This window comes from Cavia porcellus, unplaced genomic scaffold (assembly GCF_034190915.1).
Source record: "Cavia porcellus strain 051 isolate PalLab524CR breed Dunkin Hartley unplaced genomic scaffold, mCavPor4.1 scaffold_4, whole genome shotgun sequence".
NCBI lineage: Eukaryota > Metazoa > Chordata > Mammalia > Rodentia > Caviidae > Cavia > Cavia porcellus.
The window spans coordinates 69,426,020-69,442,212 of NW_026947487.1; the positions used below are offsets into that span (position 1 = coordinate 69,426,020).

The 16,193-nt window shown below is 37.6% G+C and overlaps 1 protein-coding gene across 7 annotated transcripts in view; it reads right to left on the reverse strand.

The window, feature by feature from the left end:
* Art3 (ADP-ribosyltransferase 3 (inactive)) overlaps positions 1–16,193 on the reverse strand; it is a 145,589-nt gene that overhangs the window by 19,950 nt on the left and 109,446 nt on the right. For all 7 annotated transcript variants that reach the window (XM_063247243.1, XM_063247244.1, XM_063247245.1 and 4 more), the window contains one exon: positions 15,308–15,340. In XM_063247243.1, the coding sequence (XP_063103313.1) occupies positions 15,308–15,340 (33 nt within the window). The remainder of the gene's footprint in view (positions 1–15,307; positions 15,341–16,193) is intronic.

Here is a 16,193-nt window from a genome sequence, read left to right on the forward strand (position 1 = left end):
CTCAGATGCCTATTTTTGGAGAGGGCCTTTGAATTTGTGGGGGCTTGATGTTTTTCAGTTCTTTGTATGTTCTGGTTATAAGTCCTTTTCTGAGGGATTGTTGGCTATAACTCTTTCTCATTCTGTGGGTTTTCTTTTCACTTTGTTGGTGATTTCTTTTGAAGTGCAGAAACTTTTCAATAATATGAAATCCCAGTTGTGTTTCCCATGCAGTTTGCATTTTGTTCATGAATTCTCTGCCTACTCCTATGTTTCCAAGACTTCTACCTACCTTGTCTTCCAGTAGATTTAGTGTTTCTGTTTTAATGTTAGTTTAATCTAAAGATCTTTGATCCATACAGACTTTAGTTTTGTGCATGCTGATATGCATGTGTCTAGTTTCAGTCTTCGGCATGTGGAAGCCAATTTTTCCAACACCATTTATTAAAGAGGCTATTCTTCCTGTGAACATGTTTAGCCCTTTTGTCAAATATCAGGTGGATGAGTGTCTTTGTAGTTGTCTTGCATATTCTAATCTGTTCCATTGATTCTCAGGTTTATTTCTTTGCCAGTATCGTCTGATTTTATCACTGTTGTTTGCCAGTATTTATTGATGATTTTTGCATTAGTGTTCATTAGCGAAATTGACCTGTAATTCTTTCATAGTTGGGTCCTTCTTTGATTTTGGAATCAGAGAAATACTTATTTCCAGGAATGATTTTGGGAGTATTGCTTCCATTTTAATTTCATTGAAGAGTTTGAGAAGTAGTGGTATTAGATCTTCACTAAAATTTCCTGTAGAATTCAGCAGTGAATTCTGGGCTTTTCTTTGTTGATAGGTTTTTAAATTACATCTTCAATTTCATTTATTAATATTGGGTTAATTAAGAGTTTCATATCTTCTTGATTGAGCTTTGGTAATTCATATGTATCTAGGAATCTGTCCATTTCTTCTGTATTTTCCCTTTTATTTGAGTACAAGTTTTCAAAGTAGTATAGACGATTTTCTGGATTTCTATAGGGTCTGTTGTTATTTCACCTGTTGCATTCCTAATTGAGTGGATTTGAGTCTCTCCTTTTTTTGATAAGGTTGGTCAAGGAATTATCAATTTTATTTACTCTTTCAAAAGAACCAACACTTCGATTCATTGATTCTTTGTATTGTTTTTTAGTCTCCAGTACATTAATTTTTGCTTTGAATTTTATCATTTCTTCCCTTATACAAGCTTTTGGTTTAGCCTGTTCTTCTTCTTCTAGAAATGTGAGGTTCAACATAAGGTTGTTTATATGTGCTTGCTCTGTTTTCCTGATATGGGTATTTACTGGTATAAATTTCCCTCTTAGTTTTTTCTTTTCTTTTCTTTTCTTTTTTGGTACCAGGGATTGAACTCAAAATGTTGTACTTGTCAGGCAGGCACTTGTGCCACTAAAATAATCTCTGGTCCTTAACCTGCCTTCTTAAGACTGTTTTCACTGTGTCTCACAAGTTCTGGCATGTTATATTGTTGTTATCATTCAACTGTAAAAACTGTCTAATTTCTTCTTTAATTTAATCTGTGACCCATTAGTTTGTTCAGTAGGGTGCTATTTAATTTCCATGTATTTTCTTGTGGTTTCCTTTGGCATGGATTTCCAATTTAATTGCACTGTGATAGCATGCATGGGATAATTTAAATTCCTTTACATTTACATGTAAACATGTTCTATGAGCCAGTATATGGTCTGTTTTGGAGAATGTCCTGTGTACAGCTGAGAAGAATGTGTTGTGGAGTAGAACACTCTATAGACATCTACTAAGTCTGTTTGTTCAACAGTTTGATTTAGTCTAATATTTCATTATTGATTTTTTGTCCAGTGGATCTTTTGTGACAGTGGGGTATTGAGGTCTCCCAATACAGTTGTGCTAGGGCTTATTTGATTTTTCATGTCCATTAGTACTTGTTTTATATAGTTTGGTGCACTGGTATGTGTTGCATATATATTTATTATTGTTATGTCTTCCTCTTTGATTATTCCCTTTCCAAGGATGTAGTGACCTTTCTCTTAACAAGTCTTGGCTTAAAATTCACTTTGCCTGCAAGTATAATAGCTATCCCTATTTTTTTCTGGATTCTTGTTGCATGGAGTATTGTTTTCCATCCTTTGACTTTCAGTCTATGAATTTCTTTTTGAAGTAAATGTGTTTTTTGCATGTAGCATATTGTTGGATCTTGCTTTTTGATCCATTCTGCCAGTCTGGGTGTCTTGAATGGTGAATTGAGACCATTAACATTGATAGTTAAAACTGATATGTATTGACTTATCCTTGTCATGTTATTTTCCTGTTGTGGCTCCCCTTATTTTTTTCCTTCCCTCTAATTATTTGTCTTTCCTGGTGGATTCCTTCTGTTGGGGTTCATGGAGCCATAGTCCTTTCTAGATTACCTCTTTCTAGAATGTCCTTTAGAACATTTTGGAGTGCTGGTTTGGTGGTCATAAATTTCCTCAAATGTTCTTTGTTGTGGAAGTATCTTATTTTTCCATCAATTTTGAAAGACAGTTTTGTAGGATACATCAATCTGGGTTGAAAGTTGTTTTCCTTTAGAACTTGTAGTACTTCACTCCAAGTGAAGTACTACACTTATGAGTTCATGCTTCTGTGATTCTGATGGGCTTTCCTTTATAGGTGATTTTTTTCTTTTCCCTAACAGATTTTAAGATTCTACTCTTGTGTTGAATTTCTGGAATCTTGACTATAATATGCCTGGATGTAGATTTTTTTTGATATTCCTAATTGGAGTTCTATATTCATCACTTATTTATATTTCAATTCTTTTTCTCTACCAGGAAAGTTTTCTGTCATGATGTCTGTGAACATATTTTTAATGTCACTTGTGGTTTCTCCCGCTTTTTCATTGACTCCAATTAATCTTATTCTTCTCATCTAGCAGCTGCTGGATTGATTTCTCTTGATCCCTTGCTAATTTTGAGAAATCTTTCTTTTCCTGGTTGCTACCTACAAGCCTGTATTCAATATCTGAGATCCTGTCCTCACATTGGCCTTATCTGCTTCAAATACTTTCAATGGATTATTTGTTCTCCTGGATATCTGCTTGAATCTGCTTTATGGATTCCATTTGTTTCCTATGCTGTGCTACCATAATTTGCTTAAGCTTGTCTATTTGGTTTTGTCTATGTCTACTCTACATTACTAAGAATGGTGTTGCTAATCTTTGTAGTTATTTGAGAGATTATTTCTGATTTCAATTTTTCTAGAGCCTCATTCAGTTGCTTTGTTGTTATCACTTTAGAGAGACCTGGTAAGGAGCTTTTGGATTGTCCCACCTCACTGCCCCTGGGTTTACCTTTGGTGAACTGGGTATCTGACATTGTATCTTGTTTGAAGTGTCTTCTCATTTATTTTCTTCTTTAGTTTAATTCTTGGGGTGATGCTTGTAAGTTGCTTATGGTGGGTTTCTTTATTGGTGGTATTTAGGACCCTTACATGATGATTACTTCTCTGAGGTATCTTCCAGGTATAGCTAACTGATTTTTGGGTTTTGAGTCTGTTGGAAGATCTTGTCTCTTCAATTTGTTGGAGATGAGAAGTTTTTGCTTCTTTGGCCTAGTCGCTGGTTCTTTGGCACGGTGGCACAATATTTTCTGTGACCCTCAGTTAATCTCAGTCATGGACTATCAGGGCCAACAGCTGTTTAGAACAACTGTGTCAATTTTGCCTGTAGCAGTACCAAGAGCATCAAACACAGCCTATAAAACAACAAACTGTGCTAATCCTTAATTTGCAATTTTTAGTTGTATGAACTAGATTTGTGATTATATAACAAAATGTAAAACAAACCAGATAATTATGTGCAATATGTAAGTCCATTATATGTCAATTTTGCCTTTGGGGTTGAAATTTAAAATGGATTAAGGAGAAAACAGAGAAGTGGAAAAAGAGAAGGAGACTACAAGCAAGGTTGGAGGACAAAGTTGGACCCTCCCAACTTGGGGAAACTGGTAGAGAAGACTGAAGGAAAAGGGAAATGGCATCTGGTTCTCCCCCCAGTAGCCCATGCCCTATACCAACTGTCAGGGAGGGCTTGGGTTCTTGTTGAGCTTCTTGTTTTTCTCCTTTGCAGTCCAGAATGGCACTGACTCACAGGAAAAGGCAGGCATATCTACACAGAACTGTAAATCTTCTCTTACTAAATTCTCCTGACTCCAGCTTAGCTGAGACACTGCAGCCTGTATCTTTCCCCATTCTCCAGCCAATATACTCCTGTGCCCACCCCAGCTCAACTCTGGGCTATTGGAAAGATGACCTACCACCCGAAATATCAAGGGGGTTTCCTTTTCAGTTAATGTCCTTAAATAACCTGTATTATTTTTCAGGTCAGTGAAATGACCAGGGTAGCCTCAATGGGGAAGGGCTGATACCCTCCCTCAGATATTATCAGGGTAATTTTCTTCAAGTTTCTTGCTTAAAACCATCCATTTGGGGCTCAATATCCATTCACACATTACTTAAATTCTAGGAATTCCTTTGTATAAAGAGAACTCAAGGCTGGGGCCACAGTCAAGATTTGGGCACATTAGAAGATTTCCTTTGCAAGCAAATGCTAACAATAAAGCCTTCATTGAATCATGCTAGTATCCAGGTGAACCAAGCTGCATCCTTTAAAAAATCTGGTGTGGTTCTCACAGAAGCAGTCCCAGTCCCTGGACACACAAAGCTGGGGAAATAGGATTTAAAGTTATTGCCAACAGAGACCCTCTATATTCCCAGGGGAAGAGTACTCTCCGCCCACAATCACTGACTATTTGCCATTGCTGTAAATAAAACTCAGCTGAATGAGTGTCAGTAAATACCAAAAGAAATTTTACACAGTGGAAAAATAAAACTGCCAGAAGCTACTCCTGGTATTTCTCATAGGTCCTTTTAGCCTGTGACTAGAGCTATATTGGCAGGGATTGTATCTGTCTGGGAAAATGAAAACAATCAAGGAAAATACATTTTATATTGAAAATAATTTCTGTCTTGAAACTCAGGGACTTTTCTTCCTGTGTAGCACTAATTCCTACTTATGCCTTCCAGCAAACTGGACAGAAATATATATCCTTGTTTATCTGGCCCCAGAGATCCATGATCCATGTAGTATCCAATACCCAATCCCTTCCAGTTCCTTTAGCCACTGGGATTTCCTTTGACAAGACCTTTATTAATGCTTCTCATAATCTTATTTGAACTGTGCATACTTAATCAGGTCAACTTTGTTTCTTATCATTTAACAGCTGTTACACTACAGATGATACAAGCAAAGGACCAAAACCCACCTTCATATCTATAGTTCATCAACAAATCCTCAAAGGACAAGTATGGCTCCCTTAGCCTCATAGATCAGGCAGGCCAGGAGTTACATGGTCTCTGCATAGAGACCCTATTCAGCAGGGAGCAGCTATAGAAGAAGATTCCACCTTTAGCAGCTTTAAAGATTTTCAGAAACTGGGTCTCTTAGAAGAATAATATGGATAGTATAATTGGGACTGTGATATCACTCATCTCCAGTCATTGAACCTGGACAACACTTTAGGGCCAATACCCTGACCTTTGTTTACTACCATGAGGCAGAGAAAAGAAAAACAAAGACCTCTGGCCTGGCTTCTCCAGCATAACCTATAGCAGTGATGGCAAACCTATCAGAGATCCATTGCTCAAATTGTAACCCAAAACCTACTTATTTATCACAAAGGGTCTGCACTGCATATTAACTCTGAGGTTTTAGTTTACAAAAAACACCTGTAATCTGAGTTCAGCAAGCTGTTGGCTCATGTGCTGACAGGGCTCTGCATGCCAGCAGTGGCATGTATGCCTGTGGCAGCGCACATGCCATAGGTTCACCATCACTGACTTATAGTAAGTAACCTTTCTTCACTTGAAGCTCACTGAAAATTCAGCATATGGATTGTATTTCATATGTCTAATTATAACAGTTGAATTATGGAGAATTTGCTCAATAGATACACCTGACATGACTCAGCACCCTGTCAATCACATTGTCAATTACACTCTGGAAGAGTCATTGGGACGCATCCTAGATCCAATGCGACATTTTAAATTCTCAAACCCATGTTTTCAGCACACCTACCATTTTCCTTTCCATTGGTAGAAGCCTGCTTACTGTAAACATAGCCTAAAAACTTTGCTACATTTTCCTTACTGTCAAGTACCTTTTCCAATTTGTTCATTGTGTACAAGAACTTAGAAATCCATCTAGGACCCCACTACCCATGGCAACACCAACACCCTGGAAGGCTGAGGCAGGAGGATTACAGCTTTAAGCCCAGCCTGGGCTACTGAACAATAAATAGCAAGATGTTGTCTCAAAATTTAAAACAAAGGGCAGGGGCACGAGTTTAGTACAAAAACCTTCAGTTCACTTCCCAGTATGATGATTACAAAGGAGATGGATGGAGGAGGTGGAGGCATGCCATTATTATCAGATCCTAGCTGGGTAACAGGTAACTCCACTCCCAGATGAAAGTTGATCTCTGAAACACTGTTAATCTCTGCTGATTTTTGCACAATAGGCTCCTCCCAAACTACCAGAAATTCAGACCACACTCTTTCCCTTTCTTACAGAGAGCTAAACTTTTATCAATACTGATCATAATTCCCACACATAAGTGATCTAATTTCCAATTCTTTTGCAGTTAAAAGCAAACGCAGCTTCCATTTCGTAAAACCTCAAAGCACATTTTTAAGATTGCTTGAATTGGTGTTTTCCCAGATAGCATTCCTAATTGGCCACATATAAATATAATTTTCCCTGTTCTCAACTAAGGTTTTTATTCTTTGTGAACATATCAAATATAAATATATTTGACAGTTGTAAATATGCTGAGTATCTGTCTTTCAATGTTCACATCACACGGGCTAATTTTAGTCAGTGGCTGAATACAAAGCTCTACCTCACAGGGTCTTTAGTCAACTTTTAAAGGTTTATTAATAAAGATTTGAGTCATCTTACATAGGTGACTAGGTCTTCAGGTCCTACTAACTTTATTTCCCAGAAAGTTTCCATATTACTACCCTCAGAGCACTCTCACTGGAAGGAGGTAAATTTCCACAAAACAGGTTGTTTGACTCCTTCATACTTGCCAAATTACTGCTTTAAAATTATGAAGTATGTCTTTTATTCAGCTAAGAAATACATTTGTTAAATAAGGAAAAGATGCTACGCATTCCTGTAAAAATTACATTTAAAAATTAAAGTCTACTCACCAGGGTAGTAGACAGAGATGGCCTGAATATATTCTGAAATACAAATATTTTCATTACACGCTACTATGCTCAGATGTGAATGACAGCTTTGGGTTTTATTTTTTTTCTTTTAGACACGGTCTCACTATGTAGTCCAAGTTAGGCCTGAACTCACTATGTAGTCTAGATTGGCTGTTCATTCAGAGATTATCCTGCCTGTCTCCTGAATTCTGGGACTAAAGGCATGCACAACTAAGCCTGGATCTTTAGTCTACTTTTAAATGTTTACTAATAAAGATTTGAGTTGTCTTACATTTAAGAAACATTAAATATGGTTATTTTAAGAAATGTAAAATTTCAAAAACAAGTGATGTATTTTATGTTCTATACTGAGACTTGAACCCAGGCCCTTCACACTGAGGTACATTACATTCTTAGGCCACCTTACCACTTTTTTTTTTTTTATTTAAGAGGAAAAAGAGAAAAACACAAAACAAACCAAAGCGGCGTAAGGGTACACGCAATACAGAACTACAAACAAAACAAAACAAAACAAAACAAAACAAAAAAACATAACAGTAAGAAATCACCTGCTAGTAGATTACACACTATCTTCTTGAAAATAGTTCCTCAAATCACAGTATCAAAGAACACAAGGTGGACATTCAAACAGGGAGTCCGCAAACAGCTGTGTTCAATGTTCCAAAAACATTGATATAGTCAGCTATTTAACACCCCAAACACACTTGCTGTTATATCCGTTAGAGCTCTTTTTCTTTTTTTTTTTTTCCCTCTCTTTTTTACAACAAAACCCACACATCCTGGATTTTACTACTCCTTAGTGCTCATTACTTTCTTGGGGGGGGGGGAAGAATACAGTCAAATATGGCAAAACAAAGCTGTCAGTCAATACCAAGGATAGACATAGCACATGGTGTAGAACAGAGTACAAGTTTATCAACAATGGTTATCAACGTTGTCCCCTGTTTCCTTAAAAAGAATTGTCTATCTCACCAGATATCATAAAGTTGGACAAAACAGTAGAGAACAAGATCAATACAACTTAGGCATTGTAAACATTACAGGACTTCCAAAGAAGACAATAGTCAAACCAGAATGGGTATCTTATATCATATAGAATGGAACAGAGTCTAATCAGTCAAAACAAGATCGTGGGAGTACTACAGGACTTCAAAACAAGTTAATAGGAAATCAAAAAGAGTTACTATTTATATATCCTATTTTTTTTGAATTTTTTCTTTAATTAAGACAAACATAAGAAATGACTAAATAATTTTTTTTGAAACAATAAGGGGGAGATTGAGATAAAACAGGACATAACAATATAACAATAGAGGTCACAGCATGACTGTTTCAACAACCTAGTACTTCACCACCTTATAACCTGACTTAATAGTAGTTACCATAGTGTCTTTTTCCTTGAAATATTTGGATAAAACTTCATATACTCTAGCTTCAAATATTTTCATATCAAGAAGCCCAGAATAAAGCCTTTCTAATTAATGAGTGAAAACTTTATAAGGCTTCAAGGCCACCTAATGGGGAATCATGATTACCACATATTTTTATATATTTGAATCATTATTTACATTAGGGAAACTATTCGGTATTCACACATGCGAGATTGATTTATTTCACTAATGAGTATGGTCTCAAGCTGCGCCCATTTATTGATAAATATCTCAATGTGATCCTTCTTTATAGCTGAATAATACTCCATTGTATAGAAATACCACAACTTTTTTATCCATTCCTCAGTTGATGGACACTTGGGTTGTTTCCAAGATCTGGCGATTACAAATTGTGCTGCTATAAACATAGGTGCACATATATCACTGTGGTATGATGCTTTCAGTTCTTCTGGGAATATGCCTAGAAGTGGAATAGCTGGAATAAATGGGATTTCCAGTCCCAACTTTTTGAGAAATCTCCAGACAGATCTCCACAAAGGCTGTACCAGTCTACACTCCCACCAGCAGTGCAGGAGAGTTCCTTTTTCCCCACAGCTTCTCCAGCATTTGTTGTCGGTTTTCTTGATCCTGGCCATTCTTTCAGGAGTGAGATGGTATCTCAGTGTGGTTTTAATTTGCATTTCTCTAATGACCAATGATGATGAGCATTTTTTCATGTATTTATTTGCCATTTGCATTTCTTCATCTGAGAATTGCGTATTCATCTCAGATGCCCATTTTTGGATTGGATCTTTGAATTTTGGAGGTCTGAGTTTCTTTAATTCTTTATATGTTTTAGACAAGAGTCCCTTGTCTGAGAGAGAGTTCACTAAAATCTTTTCCCAGTTTGTGGGTTTTCTTTTCACTATGCTGGAGATTTCTTTTGACATGCAGAAACTTTTTAATAAGAAGTGGTCCCAGTTATTGATTCTGGGAAGTATTTCCCGTGCGGTTTGAGTCCTGTTCATGAATTCTTTACCTACTCCTATGTCTCCAAGGTTTCTACCTAATTTGTCTTCCAATAGATTTAGTGTTTCTGTTTTAATATTCAGATCTTTGACCCATTTAGATTTTAATTTAGTACATGGTGATAGACATGGGTCTAGCTTTAGTTTTCGGCAAATGGAGAGCCAGTTTTTCCAGCACCATTTATTAAAGAGACTGTCGTTCTTCCAGTGAACTTGCTTGGCTCCTTTATCAAAAATAAGGTGGTTGAGTGTGTTCGTAGTTGTGGTTGTATCTTCTAATCTATTCCACTGATCTTCGGCTCTGTTTTGATTCCAATACCATGTTGATTTTACTACTGTTGCTTTGTAGTATAACTTCAAGTCAGGGATTGTGATGCCTCCTGCTTTGTCTTTGCTGCTTAGAATTGCCTTTGCGATTCTAGGTCTCTTCTGGTTCCAGATGAAATTTAGGAGTGATTTCTCTAGATCTATAAGGTATGTTGATGGTATTTCTATTGGGATTGCATTGAATCTGTATAACAGTTTTGGGAGAATGGCCATTTTCACAATGTTTGTTCTTCCTATCCATGAGCAAGGGATGTCTTTCCATTTTCTGAGATCATCTTCAATTTCCTTTTTCAGTGTATTATAATTTTCACTGTACAAGTCTTTCACTTCTTTCGTAAGAGTAATTCCTAAATATTTCATTTTTTTTTGCTTGCTAATGTGAATAGTCCAGTTTCTCTTATTTCCCTCTCTGTAATTTTGTTGTTCGTGTATAGGAATGCTATTGATTTCTGAGTATTGATTTTGTATCCAGCCACATTACTGAATTTATTTATTGTATCTAAGAGTCTTTCAATGGAGTTTAGGGGGTCTTCTATGTAGAGTATCATGTCATCTGCAAACAGTGATAACTTAACTTCTTCTTTTCCTATCTTTACCCCTTTTATTTCTCTTTCTTGCCTAATTGCTCTGGCTAGTACTTCCAGTACTATATTAAATAGGAGTGGCGATAAAGGACATCCTTGTCTTGTACCCGATTTTAAAGTAAAGGCTTTCAATTTTTGGCCACTTAGTATGATGCTGGCTGTTGGTTTGTCATAAATGGCCTTTATTATATTGAGGTAAAGACCATTTATTCCAATTTTCTGTAAAGTTCTTATCATGAATAAGTGTTGGACCTTATCGAAGGCTTTTTCTGCATCTATAGAAATGATCATGTGATTCTTATTTTTGGCTTTATTGATATGGTGGATTACATTTATTGATTTGCGTATGTTGAACCATCCTTGCATTCCTGGGATGAATCCCACTTGGTCATGGTGTATAATCTTCTTGATGATTTGCTGGATCCTATTTGCCAATATTTTATTGAGGATTTTTGCATCTGTGTTCATTAGGGAGATCGGTCTATAGTTCTCTTTTATAGTTGGGTCTTTCTCAGGTTTTGGTACTAGAGTAATATTTGCTTCCAGGAATGACTTAGGAAGGATTGCTTCCCTTTCAATTTCATTGAATAGTTTGAGGAGTGTCGGCATTAGGTCTTCTTTATATTTCCTGTAGAATTCTGCAGTGAATCCATCTGGGCCTGGGCTCTTCTTGGTGGGCAAGGACCCAATTACATTTTCAATTTCATTAGCAGAGATTGGGTTATTCAACAGTTTTATATCCTCTTGATCTAGCTTTGGTACTTCATATGCTTCTAAGAATCTGTCTATTTCTTCTGTGTTATCAAACTTTTGAGAGTAGAGGTTTTCGAAATAGGTGTTGATGATCCTCTGTTTTTCTATTAGGTCTGTAGTGATTTCTCCTTTTTCATTTCTTATTGCATGAATTTGAGCTTTTTCTTTCCTTTTTTTAATAAGGTTGGCTAGGGGCTTATCAATTTTATTTATTCTTTCAAAGAACCAACTCTTTGATTCATTGATTCTTTGGATTGTTTTCTTAGTCTCTATTGCATTGATTTCTGCTCTGATTTTTATAATTTCCTCTCTTCTTTTGGCTTTGGGCTTGACTTGGTCTTCTTTTTCTAGCTGTTTGAGGTGTAGCATCAAGTTATTTATTTGTATTCGTTCTGTTTTCCTGATGTGGGAACTCAGTGCAATAAATTTTCCTCTCAGAATGGCTTTCATTGCATCCCACAGATTCCGGTAAGTTGTATCTGCATTTTCATTTTCTTTTAGGTATTGTTTAATTTCTTCTTTAATTTCTTCTGTGACCCACTGATTACTCAAGAGTGTGTTATTTAGTTTCCATGTGTTTGCGGAATTTTTGCAGTATCCTTTGTCATTAATTTCTAATTTCAGAGTGCTATGATCCGATAATATGCAAGGGATGATTTCAACTCTTTTGCATTTGCTTAAATATGTTCTGTGAGCTAATATATGGTCTATTTTAGAAAATGATCCATGTACTGCTGAGAAGAATGTGTATTCTGATGTTGTTGGGTGGAACATTCTGTATATGTCTATCAAACCCATTTGTTCACAGGTGTGATTCAGTTCTGTTATTTCTTTGCTCATTTTCTGTCTGGTTGATCTGTCCCTTGGTGTCAGTGGTGTATTAAGGTCTCCCGTTACAATTGTGTTACTGATAATTTGAGTTTTCATTTCTGTTAATAATTGTTTTATATAACTGGGTGCTCTGGAGTTTGGTGCGTATATATTTAAGATAGTTATCTCTTCCTCTTGGAGTTTTCCCCTTACGAGTATGTAGTGACCTTCTTTGTCCTTTATGGTCATTGTTGGTTTAAAGTTCACGTTGTCTGCAAACAGAATGGCTACTCCTGCCTTTTTTTGGATTCCTGCTGCATGAAGAATTGTTTTCCATCCTTTGACTTTCAGTCTGTGAGTATCTTTCTGGGTTAGATGGGTTTCCTGTAAACAGCATATGGTTGGATTTTGTTTCTTGATCCATTCTGCTAGTCTGTTTCTTTTGATTGGTGCATTGAGACCATTTACATTAATGGTTATTACTGTTAAATGCTGGTTAATTGTAGGAATGTTATCTCTCTGCTGTTGCATCTTTATCTTTCTGTTCTGTTTAATTATTTGCTTTGCTTAGTGCTTTTTTCCTTTGTGTATCTAAACTGTCTTTCAATATTTTTTGCAGGGTTGGTTTGGTGTTCATGAAGTTCTTCAGCTGTTCTTTGTCATGGAAGTATCGTATTGCACCATCTATTTTGAATGATAGTTTTGCAGGATATATCAGTCTTGGTTGGAAATCATTTTGCTTTAGGATCTGGAATACTTCACTCCATGCTCTTCTTGACTTTATCGTTTGTGCTGAGAAGTCTGCTGTGATTCTGATAGGTTTTCCTTTATAAGTGATCTGTCTTTTCTCTCTGACAGCTTTTAATAATCTATTCTTGTGTTGGATTTCTGGGATGGTGATTATTATATGTCTGGGTGTAGTTTTATTTTGGTTATGACTGTTTGGAGTTCTATATGCTTCACTGATCCTGATGTCAGTTTCTGATCTCATGCTTGGGAAATTTTCAGCTATTACTTCTCTAAATATCCTCCTGACATCCTTCATGTTGTCTCCCTCTCTTTCATTAATCCCTATCATTCTTATGTTATTCTTCTTTGCATCGTCTTGCAGTTGTTGAATTGTTGTTTCCTGATTCCTTGTTATTTTCAAAAGATCTTTCCTTTCCTGTTCACTAGCTGCAATCCTGTCTTCAAGGTCTGAAATTCTATCTTCACTTTCATTAAGGCGGTTTTTACAACTTTCAGTGGAGTTTTTTATTTCCTGTATATCTCTGTGCATCTGCATTATGTATTCTGTTTGTTTCTTATATTGCTCGTCTAGGGATTCTATCTTTTTGTTTAGTTCCTCCAATTTTTTATCTGTGTTTTCTTTAGATATATTTAGAATCTCTTTCATTTCTTTTATCATTTCTTCTTTTATCTGGGAGATTATTTCAAGTTTGAATTTCTTTAAAGCTTCCTGGAGTTGCTTGTCAATTTCAGTGGCTATTGTGTCCGATATATGAGGTGGATGGGATATATTTTCTTCTATATACATCGCTCCTAGGGTTTCTTGAGATGGGATGGAGGTTTGAGGTTGTAATTTGGTCTTTCGTTTTGTCATTTTTCTATATTTCTGTGTTTCAAGTGTTATTTGAAAGCTTCCTCAGGATCTGTTGAAAATCCCCTTCTATGTTTGGAGCTACTGAGACTCTGGCGCCGCGCTACCCCAAGCCATTGGGCCTACAGAACCAGTGGCCCTCCTCTGCCTGCTCAGAACTCCGCAGTTCCAGACAAGCTGGGCCTCAGGGACACTGTGCGCCCACCTGCCCCTTGGAAGCTCCACAGTTCTTCAATCGCAGCCGGGTTAGGGTACTCACCACAGGCCGCAGCGCTTCAGGAACCTGTGGACCCTCCCTGGTTGCAGAGATATCCACAGTCCTCCAGACACATGGAGAGGCCAATGCAGGCACCCCAAATCTGCCCAGCTCCTCCTCTGCAGTCCAATGGCCAGGCGCGGCAGCTAAACAGGCTGGGCTAGGCTGATAGCGTGGGCCCGCCCACCCGTCGGTAGCTCAGCAATTCTCCAAGTGTAACCGGAATGGGGAGGCTGATGTGGAAGCCTCAAACCCACCTCTCTCCTTCACTGCACCTGGAAGCCTGGGGGAACTCCAGCAGTCTGGGCGCAGATATCCAGAGTCCTCCAGACACGCAGAGAGGCCGGTGAGGGCACCCCAGATCTGCCCAGCTCCTCCTCTACAGACCTATGGCCAGGCGCGGCAGCTAAACAGGCTGGGCTAGGCTGGTAGTGTGGGCCAGCCCACCTATCGGGAGCTCAGCAGGTCTCCAAGTGAAGCCGGAATGGGGAGGCTGATGTGGAAGCCTCAAACCCACCTCTCTCCTTCACTGCACCTGGAAGCCTGGGGGAACTCCAGCAGTCTGGGCGCAGATATCCAGAGTCCTCCAGACACGCAGAGAGGCCGGTGAGGGCACCCCAGATCTGCCCAGCTCCTCCTCTGCAGACCTATGGCCAGGCGCGGCAGCTAATCAGCTTTTTTTTTTTTTTTTATTTCAAGACAGGGTCTCGGTAAATTGGTAATTTGCTCAGGCTGCCTCTAACTTGTGATACTCCTGTTTCAATCTTTCAGAGTGCTGGGATTACAGGTTTGTGCTACCACACCTGGATGGCTGCATATTAATTACATAAAGCAGTCACAGAAAAGCTAGCCATACAAAGATAGTAGAAACAGACATATGATTTCAAATCTTTTAGTAAATAAATCTTCAAAAAGACCCACTGAGAACATGCATCAGTCAAGCTGAGTGTGGTGGTACATACCTGTGATCCCACCATTTCAGAGGCTGAAGCAAGAGGACTGCTTCCAGTTCAAGGCCGTTCTAGACTACACAGTGAACTACAGACCACTGAGAAAACAATGGCTGCCAGTATACTATGTAGTCTAAGTTAGGCCTGAACTCACTATGTAGTCTAGATTGGCTGTTCATTCAGATATTATCCTGCCTGTCTCCTGAATTCTGGGACTAAAGGCATGCACAACTAAGCCTGGATCTTTAGTCTACTTTTAAATGTTTACTAATAAAGATTTGAGTGAAGTGGCTCTGACCCATAATTATAAGAAATAACACTGAAAAATTTCCACTGCAGAGATAATACTTTAAAGTATATCTTACCTAGGTTCTCAGCACAATTTTCACTCTTTAGTCCTGAAATACAAAAATAAAAAGTTTGTAAGTTAGATATGATTGTAGTAAAGATTTCAGTTAATCTTTACCTATTGATAACTAATTTGTCACCTTCTAATCTATCAGGCCCATAATTTAGTCACATGTAAACTGCAGAATTTAATATTTTTGTTTTCATAGAATAGCCACCAAACAGCTATATGACCTTTGAAAAAAAATTTAACTTTTCTGGACTTTAATTTCCTTATCTGTATCTTCTACTAGATCTCTTCTAACAATCCTTGAGGACTCATAGAGAGCTAGCACTACTATTCTGTTCTAAAGTCAGACTACAAAAAGGAGGTCAGTTACCTGTGCCGTTAACTCCTCCCTTTAGATAATAAACATTATCAGTCAAACCCATGGTTATACTCTAACAATTACTTTCCCTTGGAGAAAATCTCAATCATGTTTTCAAGATCCTTTAATATATAAACAAACATCCTTCACATTCATATAGAGGAACAGTTGATAAGCATCAGAAAATTCACCTGTATGTGGGAAAATCCACAATTTTTGGAGAATGGGAATAGGACATTTACTAGTACTTTTGTAAGACTGTAGACATTTTGGTGTTGCTCTAGAAAAAAGTTGCTAGTGCTATAGCTATTTCCCTTTTGACTTGACAGAAAGGGAAATTTGCCCTCTTGCCCAAAAGCAATAAAATAAGAAGGTGAGAAAGTATATAGATGGCCAGACTAACCTATGGAGACCTGAAGTGTTTGGTGAAGGTCTAACTGCCTTAAGATCACTTCTTCACATCTGGTTAGCTCACTGATCTAATCTAGAAGTTCACCTACCTGAGGGTGAGTCTTTTGCTAAGATAAATCCATGA